This window comes from Ornithorhynchus anatinus, chromosome 11 (genome assembly GCF_004115215.2).
Source record: "Ornithorhynchus anatinus isolate Pmale09 chromosome 11, mOrnAna1.pri.v4, whole genome shotgun sequence".
Classification (NCBI taxonomy): Eukaryota; Metazoa; Chordata; class Mammalia; order Monotremata; family Ornithorhynchidae; genus Ornithorhynchus; species Ornithorhynchus anatinus.
This window is the reverse complement of record NC_041738.1, coordinates 35,992,229-36,014,126: the sequence shown is the minus strand read 5'-3', so window position 1 is coordinate 36,014,126 and position 21,898 is coordinate 35,992,229. Positions and strand designations below refer to the sequence as shown.

Here is a 21,898-nt window from a genome sequence, read left to right as displayed (position 1 = left end):
AGACCCCCCCCCCCAATCTCTTTTCCCCAGCTTTTCTCTGTGCCCCTGAGTGACCTTCCTCCTTCTCCCCCCTGAGGTCCCCCAGGCCAAGCCTTGTAGTTGTGTTCTGCCTCTTCCTGCCGGGGGCTATTTCCTCCGGACCTCTCAGAGGGGAGGTGGGAGAGGGTGGGATTGGGAGGTTCATTCATTCAACGGTATTTACTGAGCTCTTACTATGTGCAGAGCACCGTACTAAGCGCTTGGAGGTTCCGCAGGTAACGGCAAAGAGAGGGACCCAGTCCCGTAGTAAATCCTCTAGGTCCCAATCCACGAGTCTGCTCCTCCTCCGATCCCTGGGGCACCCCAAACCGTCCCCTGGCAGGCAGGGTTTTTCCACAGTAAGCCGAGCTAGGGTCCCGGGCCCTGACCCCAGCCCTCTTCTTCTCACCCCCCGCTCTACCTTCTCTTCCTCGGCCTCCTCATCTTCCCTTCCTCGGCCTCCTCACCTCCTTCTTCCCCCTCCCCCGGAACCGTTTCCTGGCTCTCTCCCAACCCGGCTCTTGGAGACAGGGAGGCGAGGCCCATCCAGCCTGACCTCTGCTGTCCTTGGCCTCCCCCCCCACTCCCCACTCAGGATGCCTGTTGTCTCTCGCAGGGTTTGTGGAGCTCAGGGGAACACTGTCTCCTAAGAGAGAGGAGCCCGAGCTCCGCGCTCCTGGGCCTCCTGTTCCACCTTCCCCGGGCCCAGCTGTCCCGGCCAGCCCCTCCTTCTCCTCCACCTCCTCCTCCCCGGGGCAGGGGCAGGAGTGGGGTGGAGAAGAGCAGAGCCTGCGGACCAGGAGTCTGCCGGACCCTTTAAGGAGTCCTCGAGGACGAAAGGGAGAAGCAGAGGGGTCGGGCAAGGGGACGGGGGCACTAGCAGTCGGGGCAAGATCCCGGGACACTAACAGTCGCGGCAGGACCCCGGGTCTCAGCTCCGGCCCTCCGGCCAACCTACTGGGTGACCTTGAGTCGGGCCCCGCTCCTCCCTGGACCTGTTCGCTGTCCAGGAGGCTCAGGAGATGGGTCTTGCCTAAGGAGGGATTTGGGGGGCCGCAGGGTCAGAGCTCTTGGGCAGACACGGGGGAGCCCGAATGCGGAAAGAGAATCAGCGGAGGGATGGTCGGCCTGGCGGGGGAAAGGGGAGGGACGGCGCCGGGGCGGAAGTCTCGGCTTCTCCCTCACCGGGGGAGGGAAGGGGTGGCTCGGGGGCAAGGCCAGCCCCCCAAAGCCCACGCCCTGGAAATGCGGGGAAGCCATCCCTCCTCCGCCGGTGCCCTCCGCGCCCCGCCGCGGCTCTGGTGGGATCCCCGCGTCTTCACCTGCCGGGCAAGGTCCGGCGGGTCTCCGGCCTACCCCGCCGGCCAGGAGGGAGGGCGGTAGAGTGGGAGGGGCGGGATTCCTCCCGTCTCCATCTCTTCCCCGTGGAGTTCCCCCGCACATCGGGGAGAGGCGCGGGCCAGGTGCACGGCGGGGAGGAGAGAGTTAATCTCCTCTTGGCTTTCTTATTTTTTTTCCCCCCGCCTCGGCAATGACAGCATTGTCTGGGCTTCGGGCCGCAGCAGCCAGGAGGAAGGGAATGGAGGGGAGAGGGAGAGGAAGGAGGGCAGGAGGCGGAAGCCCGTCCTCTAGACCGCCAGCCCGCCGCGGGCAGGGATCGTCCCCCTTCGTCGCCCAGTCGTACTTTCCGGGCGCTCGGTACAGCGCTCTGCGCACAGTGAGCGCCCCGTAAATAAACGGGTGACCGTCCGGGGTGCCCGGCGCCCTTTAAAAGGCAGCCCCGCTCGTGCCTCCCCACCTCTCTCCACAGGGAAGAAGGATGGGGCGGCTTTATTTACGTCTTCGTCCGTGGGAGGGCGAAGGCTCGCGTTCCCCTGCCAAACCTGGGCCCCTCGGACTTTTTTTTTCGGCGGTGGGGGTGGGGGACCGATCCTGGACATGGCGGGCTGCTAAATCTGTCTCTGCCGGGGGAAGCGAAGGCTAAAAGGAGGCAGGGAAACAGACAATGCGCTGAGACAGCAGGGAGAGGGGTAAGGGAGGTCCAGAAACCCAGACAGGGCACACCCCCCCCAGCACACATACACCCCCCAACACACATACACCCTCCCCGACACACACACATACACCCCCAACATCCCCCCCAAATACATGCACACACCCCCCCAACATACATGCACGCATATACCCCCCAACACACATACACCCCCAACACACACACCCCCCCCAACATCCCCCCCCAAATACATGCACCCCCCCAACATACGTGCACACATACACCCCCCAACACACATATACCCCCAACACACACACACCCCAACATACATACACCCCCCCAACGTCCCCCCCCACATACATACACACATACACCCTCCCAACACACACCCCCAACACACATACACACATACACCCCCCCCTCACACATACACACATACACCCCCCCCAACACACATACACCCCCCAACACACATACCTACCCTCCAACACACACACATCCAGAGACACACAATCCGCAGAGGGAGTCCAAAACGTTCCACCCGCGGGGGTCCGAAGGGGTCCCGGGGGGAGGGTCGGGGGGGGGGTGGCCGGTGGCCCCGGGTGGGGGGGGGTCCCTACCTTCATGTCGTTGACGATGGCCTGGAACAGCCCCCCCAGGGCCCCGCACTCCTTGTCCACCGTCTCCATGCTGGGATAGTCCCGCCGCCGCCGCCACGGGCCGGGACGACGCCACAGCCCAGCCCAGCCCAGGAGAGCAGAGCAGAGGAGAGGAGACCCCCGGGCCTCGTCGTCGTCGTCGTCGTCGTCGTCGTCCTCCTCGCCCCGGTGCCGGTGGGTCAGCGTGCCGCCGGGCCCCGGCCCAGAGGGGCGGGCAGGCTCCGGCCTCCGCCGGCCATCTTCGGGGGGCTTCGGGGTCCCCGGTGGGGACGCGTCCGGGGGGGTCCGGTCCCCTCCCCTCCCCTGTCCGGGAGCCGGGGACTCCAAGGTCCGCGCGGCGACGGGGCAGCGTCCGGCCGGCAGGGAAGGAAGGAAGGAAGGAAGGACGGAGGGAAGGAGGGAAGGAGGGAGCGGAGCCCTACCTAACCCCCAGCCCGGGAGGGAGAGCAGCCCGGTCACGTGGGCCAGCGGGGGGGAGGGGCGGGGGCCAGGCCCAGGCACACACACACACACACACACACACACACACACGGGGAGGGGAGGCAGCCGGGGCGGGGCCACGCCGGGAGCCTTTTGAAACGGGAGCCCGGCCCGGCCCGGCCCGCCCTGCCTTTACCTTGCCTGGCTTTGCTCTGCTCTGCCCTACCTAGCCTTGCTTTGCCGTGCCTGACTTTGCTTTGCCTTGCTTGGCTTTGCCTGGCTCTGCCTTGCCTGGCTTTGCCTTGCCTGGCTTGGCCTTGCCTTGCCTGGCCTTGCCTTGCCTGGCTTTGCCTTGCCTCTCCTTGCCTGGCCTGGCTTTGCCTGGCCTGGCTTTGCCTGGCCTGGCTTTGCCTGGCCTTGCCTTGCCTGGCTTTGCCTGGCCTGGCCTGGCTTTGCCTGGCCTTGCCTGGCTTTCCCTTGCCTTGCCTGGCTTTGCCTTGCCTTGCCTGCCTTTGCCCGGCCCGGCCTGGCTTTGCCTGGCCGGTTTGGCTTACTTCGTTGGCGGGCCGGGTTCGGGCCCCAGGCTCGGGGGGGGGGCTGCCTCGTTTCCCTTGGTTAAATGAGGACGATAATTACGGTATCTGTGAAGCGCTTAACTGCGTGCCAGTCACCGTACCGAGCGCCGGGGTGGATGCGAGCGGATGGGGTTGGACGGAGTCCCCGTCCCACGTGGGGCTCACGGTCTCCATCCCCGTTTTCCAGACGAGGTCACCGAGGCCCAGAGAAGTGAAGTGACTCGCCCAGGGTCACGCGGCAGACAAGCGGCGGGGCCGGGATTAGAACCCGTGACCTCCCGACCCCCGGGCCCGGGCTCTATCCGTTACGCCGTGCCGCGTCGACTCCTTTGGGAAATTGCCTTATCCTCGGTTTCGGGGGCCCGGGTCCCCGTCGGGCTGGGACCTTCTTCCTCCCCGGCTCGAGGCCCCAGGGGCGCTTACCGAACTCACGCTGCCGCTCCTCTTCCTCCTGCCGTCGCCACCTCCGGGGGATGACTCGGGAGGTTAACCGGGCTCGGGAGTCAGCCGATCAATCGATCGATGTTATTTCTTGAGCGCCTACCGTGATGACGACGATGATGATGGCATTTGTTAAGCGCTTACTATGCGCCGAGCGCTGTTCCAAGCGCTGGGGTAGATACGAGGTAATCGGGTTGGCCACGCGGGGCTCGCGGTCTTCATCCCGTTTTACGGGCCAGGGAACCGAGGCGCAGAGAAGTTAAGCGACTTGCCCGAGGTCACGCGGCCGATAAGTGGCGGGGCCGGGATTAGAACCCGCGACCTCTGACTCCCCAACCCGGGCTCTTTCCGCTGAGCCACGCTGCAGAGCACCGTTCTAAGCGCTTGGGGAAGTACGAGAGAAATTAGCCAACACGTTTGGTTACAGGGGAGCTCGGAGAGGAGGGCTCCCCTTCCCGTCCCTGCAGTCTCTCAGGGGACGCCCTCCACGCCGGGAGGCCTGGGGGTCCAAGTGGCCCTTCTCCTTCACCCGGTAGCCGCCGACTACCTCTTCAATAAATTTCAATAAAAAAATATAAAAAAAGGATTGGCTCCGGCTTCCCGTAGCCCGGACGGGGGGGCTGCGGCCTCGTCGCTCCTTGGCCCTCCCCGGTAGCCCGGTGAGGGATGTCGCTCCAGTCGGTCCGTGGGATTTAGGGAGCGCTTACCGGGCCCGGCGAACCGTACTCGGCCCTTTCCGTCTGCCGCTGCTTAAATTCTTCTCCTGGGCCCGCACGGCCATACCTAGAGGAGGTCACGTCTCCTCCAGGAGGCCTTCCCCTCTTAAGCCTTCGTTTCCCTGGCTCCCTTTCTCTACTGCCTCATCTGTGCATTTGGATCTGTGACCTCTGGGCACGTGGTATATCCCCCCCACCCTCAGCCCCACAGAACTCCTGTACGTACCTATAAATTATACATTATAAACTATTTGTTTATATTAGCCCGTCTCCCCTTCTAGACTGTGAGTTCAGCGTGGACAGGGGATGTGTCTACCAACTCTTGCGTTATACTCTTCCAAGCGCCGATGGCGTGATAGAAAGAGCACAGGCTCCGGATTCAAAAGGTCATGGGTTCTGATCTTTCCAGCCACTCGTCTGCTGTGTGACCGCGTGACCTTGGGTAAGTCACTTCTCTTTCCTGGGCCTCAGTCACCTCCTCGGTAAAATGGCGATCGAGACCGCAAGCCCCATATGGGACAGGGATCGTGCCCGACCCGATTTCCTTGTAACCGGCCCGGCGTGGAGGAGTGTGGCTCAGTGGAAAGAGCTCGGGCTTGGGGGTCAGAGGTCATGGGTTCGAGTCCAGGCTCTGACACTTGTCAGCTGTGCGACTGTGGGCAAGTCGCTTCACTTCTCTGTGCCTCAGTTGCCACATCTGTAAAATTGGGATTAAGACCGTGAGCCTCACGTGGGACGACCTGATGACCCTGTATCTCCCCCAGCGCTTAGAACGGTGCTCTGCGCGTAGTGAGCGCTTAACAAATACCAACGTTGTTATTATTATTACGGTGCCTTGCACCCAGTAAGCGCTCAGTAAATACCACTGATTGATCGATACCCACAAAGATACCCAAGAGGCAGGCACTTCAACGACACAAACACCCGTGGACCTCGGCCACGTCCGCTTCGGAGGAAAACCCTACGGAGAATCGACTCCCCTGACCCAGAAGTGACAGTGGGGCGGAAGGGGACAGCGCCTCGGACGACTGTTGGGTCCGGTGGTATTTACTGAGCACTTACTTTGTGCAGAGCGCTGTATTAAGGTCTCGGGAGGGTACGGTCCTGGCAGGGATGCCCTGTGGTACCTCCGTACACATAGGATGATCCAAGATTTCGTGGAGCTGGTCAGGGCCTCCGCGGGGAAAAGAACCAACTAACGAGAGAGATCCAAGGGGACGATCAAGCTGCCAGGATTCCAGGAGAACAGGAGGGAGGAGGAGGAGGAGGAGTCTGGTTAAATTATACAGGTGCCAACCCCCAAAGGGAATGCCTTCAGCTTGGAATTCCAAATGAACTCTCTCCCCCACCCTCCACGGATCCGCTGCTCCGGATTCGGAACTTGGAGCGGGCAGATTTCCCAGAGGACGGGGAATGGAATAACCACGCTCGGAGATCTAGTCCCTTTCCGAAGGAGCTCCAAACTCGGCCACTCTCCAAGAGAAGGAGCACGGCCTGTTGGATAGAGCATAGGCTGGGCGTCAGAGAGACCCGAGTTCCAAACCCGCTGTGCCACTTGTCTGCTGTGTGACCTTGGGCAAATCACTTTGCTTCTCTGTGCCTCGGTTACCTCATCTGGAAAATGAGGATCGAGACCGTGAGCCACGGGAACCGGGTCCAGCCCCGTTTGTACCTACACCAGCGCTCAGTACAGTGCCTGGCACGTAGCCAGTGCTTAGCGAACACCACAATTATTATTATAATAATCGGGTGGCCCTTGAGAAAAGGCCATCTGGAGCTGGAATGACAGGGCCGTCCTCATCCTCATGGCGAGGCTGGGGCCCCGCCCCTAAAAGAGCCCAAGGATTTTCCTCCCACCATGCTCTCCACTGGCTCTCCGGGACGTTTTCCAAGACCACCGGTCGGCCAGGGTCGTAGGTTCTCCCTTAGTAAGCGGAGAGGCGGGCAAGAAAAAAAAGAGAAGATAAGCAGCGTGGTCTAGCGGAAAGAGGAGGGGTCCGGGAGTCAGAGGACTTGGGTTCTGATCCCAGCTCCGCTACTTGCCTGCTGTGTGCGCTTCTCTAGACTGTAAGCTCATCCGTCGGCTCGTTGTGGGCAGGGAACGTGTCCGTTATATTGTACTCTCCCCCACGCTTAGCACAGTGCTCTGCTCGCGGTAAACGCTCAATAAATACGACTGGCTGACGGACCGTGTGGCTGTGGGCAAGTCCCTTCACTTCTCTGTGCTTCACCTGTGAAGTGGGGATGGTCTGCGAACCCCAGGTGGGGCCCGGACTGCGTCCGACCCGATCAGCTCGTACCTCCTCCGGTGCTTAGCAGAGTAACTGGCACATAGTAAACGCTTAACGGATACCGTTAAAAAAAAAAAATCAGGGCCCGGATATACATCTCATTACAGTCTGTAACTTCCTCCTATCTGCCCGCTTAGCGTCTGTCTTCCTTCTCCATTGGAAACTCCTCGAGCGCAGGGGGTCAGGTCCGCCGATTCCCCCCGGATCCTCCGAGGCTTCAATTCAGTGGCCCGCACACAACGGGCTCTCGAGTACCGGGGCCGGGCCCGGTGGAGTCCGAGACCGGCGCCTCGTACCGGGCTTTCGAGCCAGATGCTCGACGAATGCCGTTAACCGACTGCACGCGAGCAACCGAGGGAGTCGGCCTTCGCCCCGACCTTCGGGGCGTCCAGCGCCCCGGCCTGCCACTCCCTCAACCCCCTCCTTCCTGGGGGGTGGCGGGGGGCTGGCCTTTGCATTTCCTGTCCTAACGCGTGATCCGCCGTGGCCCGGTGAATTATTAGTCAGCTGCCGGGTTCCATCTCGGAGGTGGCGCCAGGAGAAGCGCTGCAGTGGTTGTGCTGGAATGATTCACCCCTTCCCCACGAGTGTGTGCGCGGGGAGAGGAGGTTTAGGGGGGTGAGAGGAGCAGTGATGAGGAGGCCCAAAAATCTCCCGACTCACTCTACTTGGCTCTTTACGGTTCCAGACTCATAAAACTGAACTGCAGGGCCACGGCCCGGAGGAGCCCCGGGGGAGCCGAGCGAAGAGCGTGGGAGCCGTGAGCGGTCCGTTTTCACGCCCACCTGGTGGACGTGCACGGGCTGAATTCGGGCACCGGCGCTGCACCCTGAGCTGTACTGGCGGGGAGAGAGGCACCCGGCCACTCCGCGAACCCCTAAACCGGCGGTGCCCCGAGGCCAGGCTGGGAAAGGAGGCGCGGTACGGCCGGCCGGCGTCGCCCGGGTCCCGCTCCGGGTTGGACGAGGAGAAGTTAGCGATCGCGCCTATCTCTGACACAGACCAGAGACGAGAGAAGGCGAGCCAGGCGCGGGAAGAGGATCTGGGCTTACTGCCTCCGGCCCAGGTCTGTGAAATGGGGACCCAACCGCGGAAATTAAAACGCGGACTCCCCAAGAGACCCGATTAGATGCCGGGTTGGGGTGAGGGCACGGGAGCGGAAAGCGCCTGTCTAGACTGTAAGGTCCACGTGGGCAGGGAACCTGTCTACCCACTCTGCTGTAGTGTACGCTTCCAAGCGCTCAGTACAGTGCTCTGCACACAGCTCTCAATAAGTACCACTGATTGAGGGGGTGGATGAGGGGCCGGTCTATCCCACCGGGAGACCCTACAGGATGCCGGTCTGGGTCGGGGGGACCGGTACCGGTCGCCGTTTGCGGCTTGCCATGACCTTTCACTACTCCCTGAGTCTCATGGTTACTCACCTTCTGCCATCTTTCACTTTGAGCAAGCCACAAGCACATTCTCGATCTGTTTTGGTTTTTTTTTTTGTTAAGCCCTTACTTTGTGCCACGCACTGCACCAAGCGCTGAGGTAAACGTAAGCTAATCGGGTTGGGCCCGGTCCACGTCCCACATGGAGCTCACGATATTTTTTAATGCTCCTTTTACACAAGAGGTAACCGAGGCACCGATAATTAAAATGACTCACCCAAGGTCACATGGCAGACCAGTGGCGGAGCTGGAATGAGAACCCAGGTCCTACCGACTTCCGGCTCCTTGTTCTATCCACTAGGCCATACTGCTTTCTTCCTCAGCCCAGTGGGGATCTTGCCCATCGCCACTGGACAGGGGTGAGCAGTCTGTGTCTTTTTCCCAACCTGGGCTGCCAAATCCGAAAGCTGTCGGTCTCGTTTTGGATATCACAGCCCCCGCATCTCCACTCCCTTGGGTTGGTTTACAGACCGGCTCTAATTTACTTGAATAAAGTCCAGCCCCAGCAGGGAGGATCTGATTTCTGCCCCGCTTCTCCTAACTCCGAGCGGCTGGCACTGCGAGCTCTGGCGATCGCAAAGTATCCAGCTAGAGATACCCGGGCACCTCTTAGCCCGACATCATAAAACGCAAGAAATGCAGCCCGATAACACGGTCTGTACGGAGCCCGGCGCTTTTCGGGGGTGACGGCGGCAGAGGGCCTCAAACCGATCCATCTCGCCGTGAACCAACGGCATTTACCGAGAGCTGACTGTGGGTTTTAGGCTCATAAGTCACCGCTGAGGGGGTCTCCATCTCCCGCCCTAGCCCAGGGTTGGGGGAATGGACAGCTTCCACCTGCTCAGGAGAGGTCCAGAGCTGGTAGGACAGCCCAGTGGCCCTGGAAGGGGACCGCTCACTCACCTGTCGACGCACCATCAACACACAGTATCGTCGGTGACGTTTACCGAGCGGTTACGCCGTGCGGAGCGCTGTGCCGAGCGCTTGGGAGGGTACAATAAGTACTGCTTTATGAGAGCCCCACGAAATATGCCTTTCCTTTGGAAGGTCACCCAAGGGAGGTCAGATGAGGGTCTGTGAGTAGGTTGCTCTACTCCAATTCGGGGAAGGAATTAGGAGGTCGTCGGGGGAGAGACAGGGAATCCTTGCCTTGTGACCCTCTCCTAAGAGACCGCGGGACCTTCGGCAGGTTGGAACGCGGCAATGAAACGACCTACCCTGTTTTCAATAAGAGAAGCCAGTCCAAACTGGGTCAGAGCAGTGGTCTATCCAGCCCGGCCCTGGGATTCCGACGGTGCCAGTGAGAATCATGGGGATAAAGACTGGGAGTCCCACCTGGGACAACCTGATCACCGTGTATCCTCCCCGGCGCTTAGAACGGTGCTTTGCACGTCGTAAGCGCTGCGTGGCTCAGTGGAAAGAGCCTGGGCTTGGGAGTCGTAGGTCATGGGTTCGAAGCCAGGCTCTGCCACTCGTCAGATGTGGGACTGTGGGCGAGTCACTTCTCTGTGCCTCAGTTCCCTCATCTGGAAAATGGGGATTAAGACTGTGAGCCTCACGTGGGACAACCTGATCACCCTGTATCTACCCCAGGGCTTAGAACAGTGCTCTGCACAAAGTAAGTGCTTAACAAATGCCAACGTTATTATTGTTAACAAATGCCATCATTATTATGAAGCGGCGTGGCTCAGTGGGAAGAGCCCGGGCTTGGGAGTCAGAGGTCATGGGTTTAAATCCCGGCTCTGCCACTTGTCAGCTGTGGGACTGTGGGCAAGTCACTTCACTTCTCTGTGCCCCAGTGACCTCATCTTTAAAATGGGGATGAAGACTGAGAGCCTCACGTGGGACAACCTGATTACCCTGTATCTACCCCGGTGCTTAGACCAGTGCTCTCTGCACATAGTACGCGCTTAACAAATACCAATATTATTATCGATCAACGTGGCGTGGTGGAGAGAGCATGGGCCTGGGGGTCAGAAGGTCACGGGTTCTAATCCCAGCTCAGCCACTTGTCTGCTACGTGACCTTGGGCGAGACACTTCACTTCTCTGTGCTCAGTTACCTCATCTGTAAAATGGGGATCGAGACTGGGAGCCCCACGTGGGACAGGGACTGTACGCAACCCGATTTCTTGGTATCCACCCCAGCCCTCAGAACAGTGCCCGGCACATAGTAAGTGCTCACCGAATACTCTAATTATGATACTGGGAGGAAGCAGGGGCTGGTCGGTCACTTAGACTTAGGTATGAACTCCCTGATCCCCTACGTTTTCCTTCCATACCCCCCGAATTTCCCCTCTAGGGGAAAATTTTGTTACAAACTACTATTCCGTGAATTTATCCACCAACGTTTTTGGCCGGCACAACTCGGTGTGGTTAGAAATACCACCAATACCATATGCGCGCCGCCCGCTGCGTGAGGAAGTGTTTTTCTCCTTTCGTTCTGAATCTACCGGCCTCGACAAGTGTCCCTTGATCCCAGCGTGTAGGGTTTGGCCAACGGCAGTTCGGGGCCTTCCACGTCCAACCCCTTCCGGATCGAGTAGCTTTCGATCGGGTCCCCGCCGGCCCGCGTCTTTCCAGAGGTGGCCCTGACCTGTTCGGTCTGTCCTCAGGCGGAAGCTTCTCCAACTCCTTAATCATTTCGACTGTCCTTCTCTGAACTTTTTTCAGCTCCGCCCCGCCCTTCCGGGAACCACCATTAGGTACTCAGGGCAAAATGAAGGCTCTGAGTTAGGAGGGCTGAAGGAGGAGAGACGGGCAGATAGCAGGCAATTCCCCATTTCTGAGGTTCGGTCCCTCTCCTGGACCGTTCTGGGAGCCCCCCGGGAAGCCACGGATGCTCGAGAGAGTCAGCGGGCACTTGCTGGGCAGTGAAGAGGCCCATTCCCCGAGGCGGGGGGGGTGCATAGGCCCCTTCTGCCCTAATCAGGTGTGTCACCCTGTCATATAGGACGGTTAAGGAGTCAGACCACGGGGATCCGTACTTGGGAGGGCACTTAGCCAGGCTTACTTGCTCCTGGCCACATTCCAGACAGGGCCAGGGTGGGAGCGCGGAGGAGAGGGGGAAAGGGCATTTTGCAGAGGAGCAGCAAAGCTGTCGCCGCTGCAGCAGCAGCAGCAGGGAGGGGCGGTTGTAGAATTTGCCAACATTCCTTTATTGGGACACGGGAGATTTCCATCAGTCAGTATCAAGCCCCGTGCTCTGGCTGGATGCGGCTCTGGGACCAAAGCCTAGCTATGTATACGCTCCGTGCGTACGTACAGAGAGCGAGAAATCCAGGAGAGGAGGGCGGACTGAGCTTTGTTACAAATCTGGAGAGGAGGGGGACAGTAGAAAGAGGCTATTTCTGAAGAAGGGTATGAGAGGCTGAGGACCCGGGAGGCCCCGAGAAGTGAGAGCGACGATCCGGCCGGCCTAGAGCGCTCCACAGAGCCGCTCGCCCCACCCTGGGACGGGAGAGCAAACGGGAGCAGATATCGGCACGACCCGCTCACTGCTTTCCCTCTTGATTTGAGAAGCCGGTGCCAGGGGGAAGGGGGGGGAGGAGGGGAGAGGGAGAAGGGAAGAGTGTGCCTGGAAAGGGCGTGCGAGTTTCGGGGAGAGGAAGGTGGGCGCTGCTCCCTGCCTCCCCCACCCGGGGCCATCGGTGATAGAGCCTGAGGCCAGGCGCGTTCCTCAGGACTCCCCCGCTTCCTTGCCTCCTCCCCGCACCAGGCTCACCGGGTCCCTGAGCCACGAACGGATGCCCAGAAGCCATCCCCGCCCACGTGTCTCTGTGGACGAGGGGCTCAGAGAACCATCTTGCGGTCCAGGTGGTCCCCACGTCCGCTCCGCTGGTGCCTCGCTTCCAGGTGCTTGTTCTGGACTTTCTCAAAGTGCTGCAGCAGCTCCACGTAGTCGATGCTGGGGGGGTCCGCCTGGCGGGAGGCCGGGGCAACCTGAGCATCCTCCCTGGGAGAGGAGAAGCAGAGGGAGGTCAACAGACAGTAGACGCGGACAAGGGGTGAGCGGAAGTCCGGTCTCCCTGCGGACGCTGGGAGTGGCACCGGAGGAGTGGGACCATTTCCACACCCCAAGCGGGGAGGCGGAGCTGCGAGGCGCGGGAAGGAGAGAGGGCTCCGAGGGGCCGAGGGCTCCAGTGGTCAAGACTCCCCCTTTTCCATACTCCCAAATCCACATTTTAAGCTGACAAGACACCAGCAGTGTTTTAGAAGTCCTTTCCCCGCAGGCCTCGGCGTCCCCGTCGGCCACGAGGTACGCGGGGGCCTGGAGCGGACCCAGCTGGATGAGAACAACTTCGGTCGGGGGCCCGTGGGGCCGGGTTGTTGACGCCTCATCATGGGATGCTCCCAGACCGAGGGCAGAACTCAGGGCCCGTGGGATCGCAGACGAAGTCCAGAGCCCACGGCTGCGGCGTTCGCTGCGGGGAGCATTTCCTGTTTATGAGTCTCTCTCGGCCTGGCGGGGGGGAGGCCGGACCCGGCGGTGCACCGGGAAGCCTTCGGGGGCCCTGGAACGGACCGACCCTCGGTCCCCTCTGCGAGCCAGCGGAGATTCCGGGGCCAAACCGCAGGCGGGGGTCGGAGGTGGGGAACGGGTGGATCTGGGGGTGTCTGAGAACGGGCCCGGCAACCGAAGCCGACTTACAAGCCCCAACCGATAGCAGGAGGCTCCGCTTAGTTGCAGCCACACATCGCCTCCCCCGAACCCCTTTCCCGCCCGCACTCTTCGGGCCAGCCTCCCCTCCCCTTTTTAACGTTAAGCACTTATTACGTGCCAGGCACTGTACTGATCTCTGGGGTAGACACAGGATAGGTTGGACACGGTCTAGACTCGTCGGAATGTCCTCTCCAAAGCGTGCTTAGTGCGCAGCTCGGCACCCAGTGAGCGGGCAATAAATACGGTCGACTGACTGACGTAGTTCATGTCCCACAGGGGACTCACGGTATTAATCCTCATTCTACAGGTGAGGAAGCTGAGGCACAGAGAAGTGACTCACCCAAGGCACATTAGAAGCCAGGTCCTTCCGACTCCCAGGCCTGTGCTCTATCCCTTAGGCCGTGCTGCTTCTCTGCCTTTCCCTCTCCTCCACGAGTCCCGACCCTCACCCTGAGCCCTGCCTGACTCTACCCTGCCGACCGGGCCGTTTCTCTCTTGGGTCCCACTTCAGCCTCCCAAATTTGGGCAAGCTCTGCACCTGCCCTTCCAGGAAAGGCTACTCCCCGTTCCTGTTCGGCCCCCCGAAGTGGAACTGTGGTCAAAGAGATTAAGCAATCAATCAACCAACCCATCGACAACATTTACTGAGTGCTCAGTCTGTGCAGAACACTGTACTGACTGCTTGGGAGAGTACAATAGGGAGAGTAGACATGCTCCCTGCCCTCAAGGAGTTTACTATTTAACAGAGGCAGACACTAATTTAATTACAGGTAGGGAGAAACAAGAGAATTTTAAAAAGTGCTACCGGGATGGGGTGGAAGGGGGACGAGTCCCTCATCCTCTCCCGCCTGGATCACTGCATCGACCTCCTTGCTGACCTCCCGGCCTCCTGACTCTCCCCTCTCCAGTCCATGCTTCACTCTGCTGCCTGGATCATTTTTCTACAAAAACGTTTATGCCTTCCCAGTCCTTATATAACTCCAGGGTTGCCCATCCACCTCCGCATCGAACGAAACTTCCTCACCATTGGCTTTAAAGCACTCGATCATCTTGCCCCGTCCTACCTCGCCTTGCGGCTCTCCTACTACAACCCAGCCCGCACACTTCACTCCTCCGATGCTGAGCTTCTCCCTGTGCTTCGACGTCATCCGTCTCACCGCCGACCCCTCGCCCACGTGCTGCCTCAGGCCTGGAATGCCCTCCTTCCTCCTCAAATCCGACCATTCCTCTCCCCTCCTTCAAAGCTTTACTGAAGGCACATCTTCTCCAAGAGGCCTTCCCTAAGCCCCCCCTTCCTCTTCTCCCGCTCCCTTCCACATCACCCTGACTTGCTCCCTTTGTTCTTTCCCCCATCCGGCACTTAAGCACCTATCTATAATTTATTTATTTGTATTGGTGTCTGTCTCCCCCCATCTAGACCGTAAGCTCCTTGTGGGCAGGGAATGGGTCTGTTTATTGTTGTACTGTACTCTCTCAAGCGCTTAGTACAGTGCTCCGCACACAGGAAGCGCTCGATCAATACGAACGAATGAGTGAATGAGTAGGTTGCCTTGAGAGGAGTGAAATATGTGAGCTGAAGTGTGGGAAAGAAGTGAGGATAAGTTACGGGAAGACGGCCGATCTGATCTAAGGATGGTGACTAATTCTCATCAGTGTAGTTTTTTCCGGCTTTTAGTACAGTGTTTGGTAGACGGTAAATATTTAATAAACAGTATTACTTCTGCTACCATTCTGTCCCCCTAGTACTGTCTGCTTTGTGCAAGGGGAGAAACTGCAGTTTGTCTCCTTCCTTACGTGCTGGGCTGACCTCTGGGAAGAATCTCTTAATACTAGGAGCCCCACGTGGGGGCAGGGGCCATGACTAATCTGACGGTACTCTATCCACCCCAGTTGTCAGAACAATATCTGGCATACAGTAAGAGCTTAACCAATACCACGGGCGCTTTAATACCGTTATTATTTGGATGGGATTTGGCCACTAGTAGAGCAGGCCCTGGCTTCCAGGCCCACAGGACACAGAGGCCCCATTTAGGGGCCAGAGGGGAAGGGAGACCAATCAATCAATCTATCGGATTTATTGAGCGCTTACTGTGTGCAGAGCACTGTACTAAATGCTCGGGACAGTACAATATAACAGAGTTGGGAGATAATTCCCAACCTCACAGGGTTAGCTGGGCCCAACCTCCCCGTGGAAGGGTCCGGCCTCCTGATGTCCGTCGGGAAGGAGCGGGGTTCTGGCACCTGAGTTTTGAGTTTCCTTGGGATCCCGTCTCCACGGCACTGAAGCGCTTACCAGTGGCAAGCCACAGGAGCCCTTGGGGTGAGCCTTCTTGCCCCTGATAGACCAGTCACGATGGGTGTGGAGCCCCGTGGGGGCCTTTCCCACCCTACAGTCCAGGCTGCTAACGCCTAGGCCCAAGCTCCCCAAGCCCCTGGACACTTTCCTTCCAACCTCTGTCGGCTCAACAGCCGAAGACCCTAAAGGAGCTGGTTTCTCAGAATGCCCAACTGCACAACCCTCTCGGAGGCAATGAGGCTGTATGCCCTGTGACCTTCTCCCCCAAACTTCAGCTCCCTTGGCTGCCCTGACTTTCTGGGTTAGGAGGGAGAGAGGGCTGAGGGTGGAGTGGAAACAGAACAGGTGGATTCCTCACGTCACTGTAGCTGCCTCCCCGGCCCCCCGACCTCTAGGAATCTCGCCAACCAAGCCGGGAAAGGGGGCCCTAGGAAGGTTCCTCCCTCCCTCAGGGACCCTTGGGGTGATGCCCCTACTGCCCTGGTTGGACGTCTGGGATTGGGACCTCAGTGGCGTCCAGGAAGATGGAGTTAAGCCCCTTCCCCGACACCCCGATGACCCAGATTTGTCGGGAGGCCGCCGCTAGCCCCAGGGATTTTCTTATTCTGTGACTCCGCTACAGAACTGTGCACAATAAACACTGCGTGACCGGTAGCCCCTGATCAACAGAAAGTCTTTCGGAGTCTGTGACCTGGCAAAAGCATTAAATAAAGTGCTCTTTCAAGCTCTCCGTCACCTTGCCCCTCCCTACCTCACCTCCCTTCTCTCCTTCTACAACCCAGCCCGCACACTCCGCTCCTCTGCCGTGCCTTCATCTCACCTGTCTCACCGCTGACCACAGGCCCTCGTCCCACCTCTGGCCTGTAACGCCCTCCTTCCTCAAATCTGCCAGACAAATACTCTCCCCGCTTCAAAGCCTTATCGAAGGCATAACTCCTCCAAGAGGCCTTCCCAGACTAAGCTCCACTTTTCCTCATCTCCCACTCCCTTCCGCGTCACCCTGACTCACTCCCTTTGCTCTCCCCCCGCAAGTACTTATGTATAGATCTGTAATTTTATTTATTTATATCGATGTCTGTTTACTTGTATTGATGTCCACCTCCCTCCTCTAGACTGTGAGCTCGTCGTGGACGGGGATTGTCTCTATTGCTGTATTGTACATTCCCAAGCACTTAGCACAGTGCTCTGCACAAAGCAAGCGCTCAATAAATACGGCTGAATGAATGAATAAATACCATCGATGGACTCACTGATTGGCAAGGATGAAGGACTGAGGCTTGGGCTCTAGAAAATAGGATCCGCCGACAACCACAATCTGCAACAACACGGGTCGAAGAGGGAGGGGGGAGGCAGCCGCCTCGTCCCGTCAGTCAACCGAGAGGACGGTTGGCAGCAGCGCGGCGTAGCGGATAGAGCCCGGGCCTGGGGGTGACAAGGTCACAGGTTCTGATTCCAGCTCCGCCCCTTATCTGCAGTGTGATCTTGGGCAAGTCACTTTACTTCTCTGGGCCTCATCTGGAAAATGGGGATTGAGACTGTGAGCCCCAAGTGGGCCGGGGAGTGTGTCCAACTCCATTCGCCTGTATCCACCCCGGTGCTTAGTACAGTGCCTGGCACACGGTAAGCGCTTAAATACCATAATTATGATCATTATCATTGACAGCAGACGGTAGCCCCTGACCAACTGACCGCCGGCTGCCTTCCCGAGTCTGTGCCCTGGCAAGGGCGAAGGACTGAGGCTTGGGCTCTAGAAAACAGGATCCACTGAGTATCACGGTCTGCAACAAGGTGGGTTTATGGGAATGGGGGGAGGCAGCCCCCTTGTCCAGCCAGCCCGCAGAAAGGATGGGGGGCAGCAGATGGGTGTGTCACTGGGCCACCTCCTAGTGCTTCTTCTGTGAGCAGAAATCTGGACACGGATTGTGCGTTCACACACACAGAGCAACACAACACCCGAATCCTTCCCCTAGCAACCCAAGGACGTCATGTCCAGAGGGAAACCGAGATTATAGGTTTCCAGGGAGCCGAGGCCCACGGTTAACTAATGCCGGCCTTGTGAGAACGGTGGTGAGGATGAGAGCAGGGAAAACGGTCTGCGCACAGGGCAGCTGGAAATGTCACCTCCCCCCGGGACGGCCTGCCAGTAACTCCAAACCCTGGAGCCTGGACCTGCTTCTTCACTCCCCCATACAGGGTCCCACAAGTCCCTTTACCCCGGGGTTGACGTGTGACGCTCTTCTGTTGCAGATGCAAGATACCAGGGGGAGAGACGGCTTTACCAGCTCATATCACCTCCTTCCTCTGGGACGCTGCCACTCGAACGAGCCAATGGCACCTTGAACTCGGCCGCTAATCCCGCCGGTTCTGCCTCTAATATTTCACTCATCCGCCCCTTCCTCTCCACCTTACGAGGGCCGCCCTGAAGCCTCCCCCCGTCTTCTGTCTATTCTACATACAGCTGGCTAGGTCTTTTAACACTGCATCATTCTCCTCTTCCAAAATCTCCAATGGCTACCCTTATCTTATCACAGAAAACCCAAACTCCCTGCCATTGGCTTGATAGCTCCCCACCCACCGTCTCCCTCTTACTCAGTGCTGTATTTTCTCACCCCTCACCCGCTCATACTCTCCGATCCGTCTATCCATCCCTTGCTGGTGACTCTCGGTCTCCTGGCCCCACCTTTTTACTCACATCTTCCCTCCGTATCGACCGTCCCTACTTCCTCCTCAAATCTGCAAAACCACATCCCTTTCCACCTTCAAAGCCCTCCTAAAAAGCTAACTCCTACAAAAGTCATTCCCTGAGGAATCCCCCAAATTCCTGGTGGTACCATACCAGGAATTAGCCTTCCTCATCGATTCATTATCTCTTTAATGGCTTACTTTGGTTTTTACCCATCGCACCTAGGTTGTTACTCTGTACGCGTTGAGTATTGGTCATTTTCTCCTCTTATCTCCTCCGTTAAATGGTGGGCGGGGACTGTGGCTTTTACCCTAACATACGTTACCCGGGGCTAGTACCCAGCAGGCTCTTCAGGGGTAGTCAGGGGCACCAGTGGGTTTGTTTTCAGTTCAGGTTGGCCAGAGCACTAGACCACAAGTAGCGTGGCCTAATGGAAAGAGGATCTGGGTTCTAAATCCGCTCTCCGCTTATCTGCTGTGGGACTTCGGGTGAGTCACTTCACTTCTCTGTAAATCAGTAAGCTCATCTGTAACATGAGGATTAAAACCTATGTCCAACCTATCTTGTATCTACTCCGGTACTTAGTACAGTGCCTGGCATATAGTAAGCGCTCGAACAAACACCATTTAAAAAAAACAACCCACAAAGAATGATCGAGTCCCCAGATCTGCGCAAAGATCCCTGCTTTGGGGGAAAAGAGGTGGGGAGGGCAAAGAAATAAAACACTTAAAAGGGAAGGAGGATGGAGACAGTTGAGATGGCTTCCTCTCCCAGCCTGCCCCGGCTAGACTGGACGGGAAAGGAAGACATCTGGTTGGTGGAACCATTTTTTCCTGAGGAAACCTGCACTGCACACAGATGCAGGGGTCGCGCTAGTCCCTGCCTCTTCCTTCTCCGTTGTCTTCTCACCCTCCTTCGGTCCAGAGCTGAGACCCTTTGGACCCAAGGCCAACGCCGACCTCCCCAGCAGACCACGACCCTGGGAGGCAGATACTGTCTCACTGGCCCTTTCCTTCTGGATCTCCCTTCTGTCCTCAATGAGGCGATGGCCCCGAATGTTATCTCGGGCAAATGGGACTACAGGGGGGCAGGCATCAGCAAACCACCTCAGCTGTCCTCTTCCTCCTGTCCTTACTCACTCTAACCCCTCCCGGCCAGCAACCTGACACCGTCTCCCAGCTGCCAGTCTGCGATACAACACCCCGCGCCCCATCTCCTCCCTTCAGTACCAGCCTCCGTTATGGCCGCTGAGCCCTACGGCCACCCACAGCAGGCAACCCGAGCCCCCACCCAGCTGTTGTTTAGCCTCCTCGCTTCTTCCCCTGGAGCCGCGAGCCTCCCAGGCCCTCTCCTGCTGTGCCCTTCCCAGAGGGCTTCAGTACGGGAGGAGGCTCGAGGCAGCCCAATACCTTGGGTTTGACTGTCACTGGGCTCTCTCTCTCTCTCTCTGTCCCCCCTTCCGCCCCCCACGGGCCCAGGACAGACGAAACGGCATTCCTCGGCATTCTCCCCAAAAGAGAGCAAACCAAAATCCCAGTGAAAGCTGGGAGGCCTGCTCTCCCAACCAGGGAAGAGGGAATCGTGTCTACCGACTCTATTATACGCTCTGCGCACAGTTAGTGCTCAATAAATATTGATCGATTGATCGAAGGGAAGCTAAAGCCTTCCCGGACAGAATCCCAGCCTCAGGTGACTGCAGAACTGTGCTGGGGGGGGGGAGGTAGGACCACCTTCCCTTCCCTCTCTGCACTCGCCCGTCCCTCCTCCTCCCGTAGCCCCTCAGATTAAGAGATTAAGCCCGAGCTCGGCGGTGGGTGAGGATCTGGGAAAATCCAGCCAGGGAAGACCCTCTCCACCCGAGCCTGGAGCCGAGGGAACGGCCCGACAGGAGCGGGGTGTCTCCCAGGTCCTGGGGCCACCCGGCCCGACGAGAAAGTCCTGCCGCCTCAGCATGAGGTTCCCCACCCCTCCCTGACCCGGGGCCGCCCCCGGTGACCTCGCCGCCGGCCATCTCCTCTCTGGGGAGGGGCAGCCTGGGCTCATCTGTTATGAAACCCGACTCCGGTGTGTGCCGGAATGTAGGTCACAGTTAATCAGGCTCTCTCTCGGCCGTCTGACGGCTCTGACGGCCCAACCGGGGCGAGGGGTGAGGGGAGGAGGAAAGGAAGGCGCATTCACCCGTTCACGCGTGCACGAACACCCACCCACCAGACATGCACACATGCACTTACTACCCTTCTGACACATAAGGTCCCTCACCCCTCCCTCTACATTGTCATCTAGTGCCTGGCACATAGAAAGCGCTTAACCAACACCACGACGATGGTTATTATTCTCCATACTCACTACCCGATCCCCCCTACACACGTGACATCCCCAGCTCAGGGTGCCTCACGCAGCCAAAACAAGTTAGACAGAGGCAAAGCCGAGAGGCCACACACTGTGCCACGCCGTGGGAGGGGGGGAAGAGAGGGCAGGACTAAGGGTGGGGCGGGCCCGGCCTCCGAGCCAAGGGAATTGGGAGGAGAATGGTTCAGAGGAAAGCTAAATGAAATCCTCACCGGGCCCCACCTCCCGGCTTCCCCGAGAAAGGCTAGAGCCTTTCAAGATGCCGCCCTTTCTGAGGTTCTGCCCGATGGGCTCCAGTGCGGTAAGGCAGGCACGAGGGCAGCCGGGCGGCTGACGCGGCACACTCCCAAGGTTCCCCCGCCGGAGGGAACGGGAGCTGGCAGAATCTCTGTGCTGCCCTCGAGCTCCGTCTAGGAAAAGGGGCGTGGAGAGATCCAGGCTGGAACTCAGCCCCGGGAAACACGGAGTCGGCCTTCCTGCGGGGCCGGGACTCTGGGGTCGGGTTAGACGGCCCAGCTGGGCCTTCTCAGAACCCACCGGGCGGCACCGTACAGGAAGCAGGGACCCGCCTCCCTCCCGGCCTGGGAAACTGAGGCTCCAGGGCGGGTGGTGACGGGGGGGTCCTGGAGGGAGGCCAACACCGAGGAAGGAGACACAAGCCCGAGTCGTAATCCCGGCAGCATCCGGGAGCCGGCCGGTCCGGGCCGACGGGGCCCTGAAAGCTGGGAGCTCGGAGGGGCGGGGGCAGCGAGCCGGAGGTGATCGTGAGGCGGAGACGGCTGCTTCGGAAGCCAGGATACAAACTCCGCTCGCTTGAGGCCCCTCTCAGGGTCCCCTCCCCCGCGGGCCTTCCCAGTCAGGGCCAGCCTGGCAGTGCCACTCCAACAACCCGGGAGGGAACTCTTAAACAAACGGGGGCATCTGATGCTAGCTGGGCTTGCTCCATTCGCTGTAAATCTTCTTCGTGGCTCTCCTCGTTTCCATGGCGACTCTCGCAAGTGAAATTTTCCGTCTCAGATGCCAAATGCCTGTGGATGAGGCAGAGCCCTCCAAGGGTTACCAAATATAGACAAAACCCAACAGGCTCTCAGACTAGCACCGGCCGACCAGGAGTGGACCGGGGCGTGGGTTTCGGCCAGGCGGACCCTCCCGAGAGCGCTTCCCGGCGCACTTGACCCCCCCAGGCTTTGAGAGTCCGCTGAGGTGGGACTCGCCTGCCGTGGCCTCCGCCAGACAACCCGTACCTCACGTCGCCCCAGTCGGTGCTGGGCTGCGACTCACCACCGGGTTCCGGTAGTGCTTTCCAACCGCTTTCTGGTTGGAAATACCACCCAGAGGACGCCCGGTCCCTACGCGGAGTCA

At 59.1% G+C, this 21,898-nt stretch overlaps 2 protein-coding genes across 12 annotated transcripts in view; both read right to left on the bottom strand.

The window, feature by feature from the left end:
• MTSS2 (MTSS I-BAR domain containing 2) overlaps positions 1-3,141 on the bottom strand; it is a 34,535-nt gene extending 31,394 nt beyond the window's left edge. For 6 of the 9 annotated variants that reach the window (XM_029074892.2, XM_029074893.2, XM_029074894.2 and 3 more), the window contains exon 1: positions 2,632-3,140. In XM_029074892.2, coding sequence (XP_028930725.1) covers positions 2,632-2,700 — 69 coding nt within the window. In that variant the 5' untranslated portion in view covers positions 2,701-3,140. Of the gene's footprint in view, positions 1-2,631 lie in introns of all 9 variants that reach the window. The other 3 variants (XM_039913413.1, XM_029074897.2, XM_029074898.2) reach the window with 3 other exon arrangements.
• An 8,541-nt stretch (positions 3,142-11,682) lies between these two features.
• VAC14 (VAC14 component of PIKFYVE complex) overlaps positions 11,683-21,898 on the bottom strand; it is a 151,676-nt gene continuing 141,460 nt past the window's right edge. For all 3 annotated transcript variants that reach the window (XM_029074761.2, XM_029074762.2, XM_029074763.2), the window contains one exon: positions 11,683-12,500. In XM_029074761.2, the coding sequence (XP_028930594.1) occupies positions 12,338-12,500 (163 nt within the window). In that variant the 3' untranslated portion in view covers positions 11,683-12,337. The remainder of the gene's footprint in view (positions 12,501-21,898) is intronic.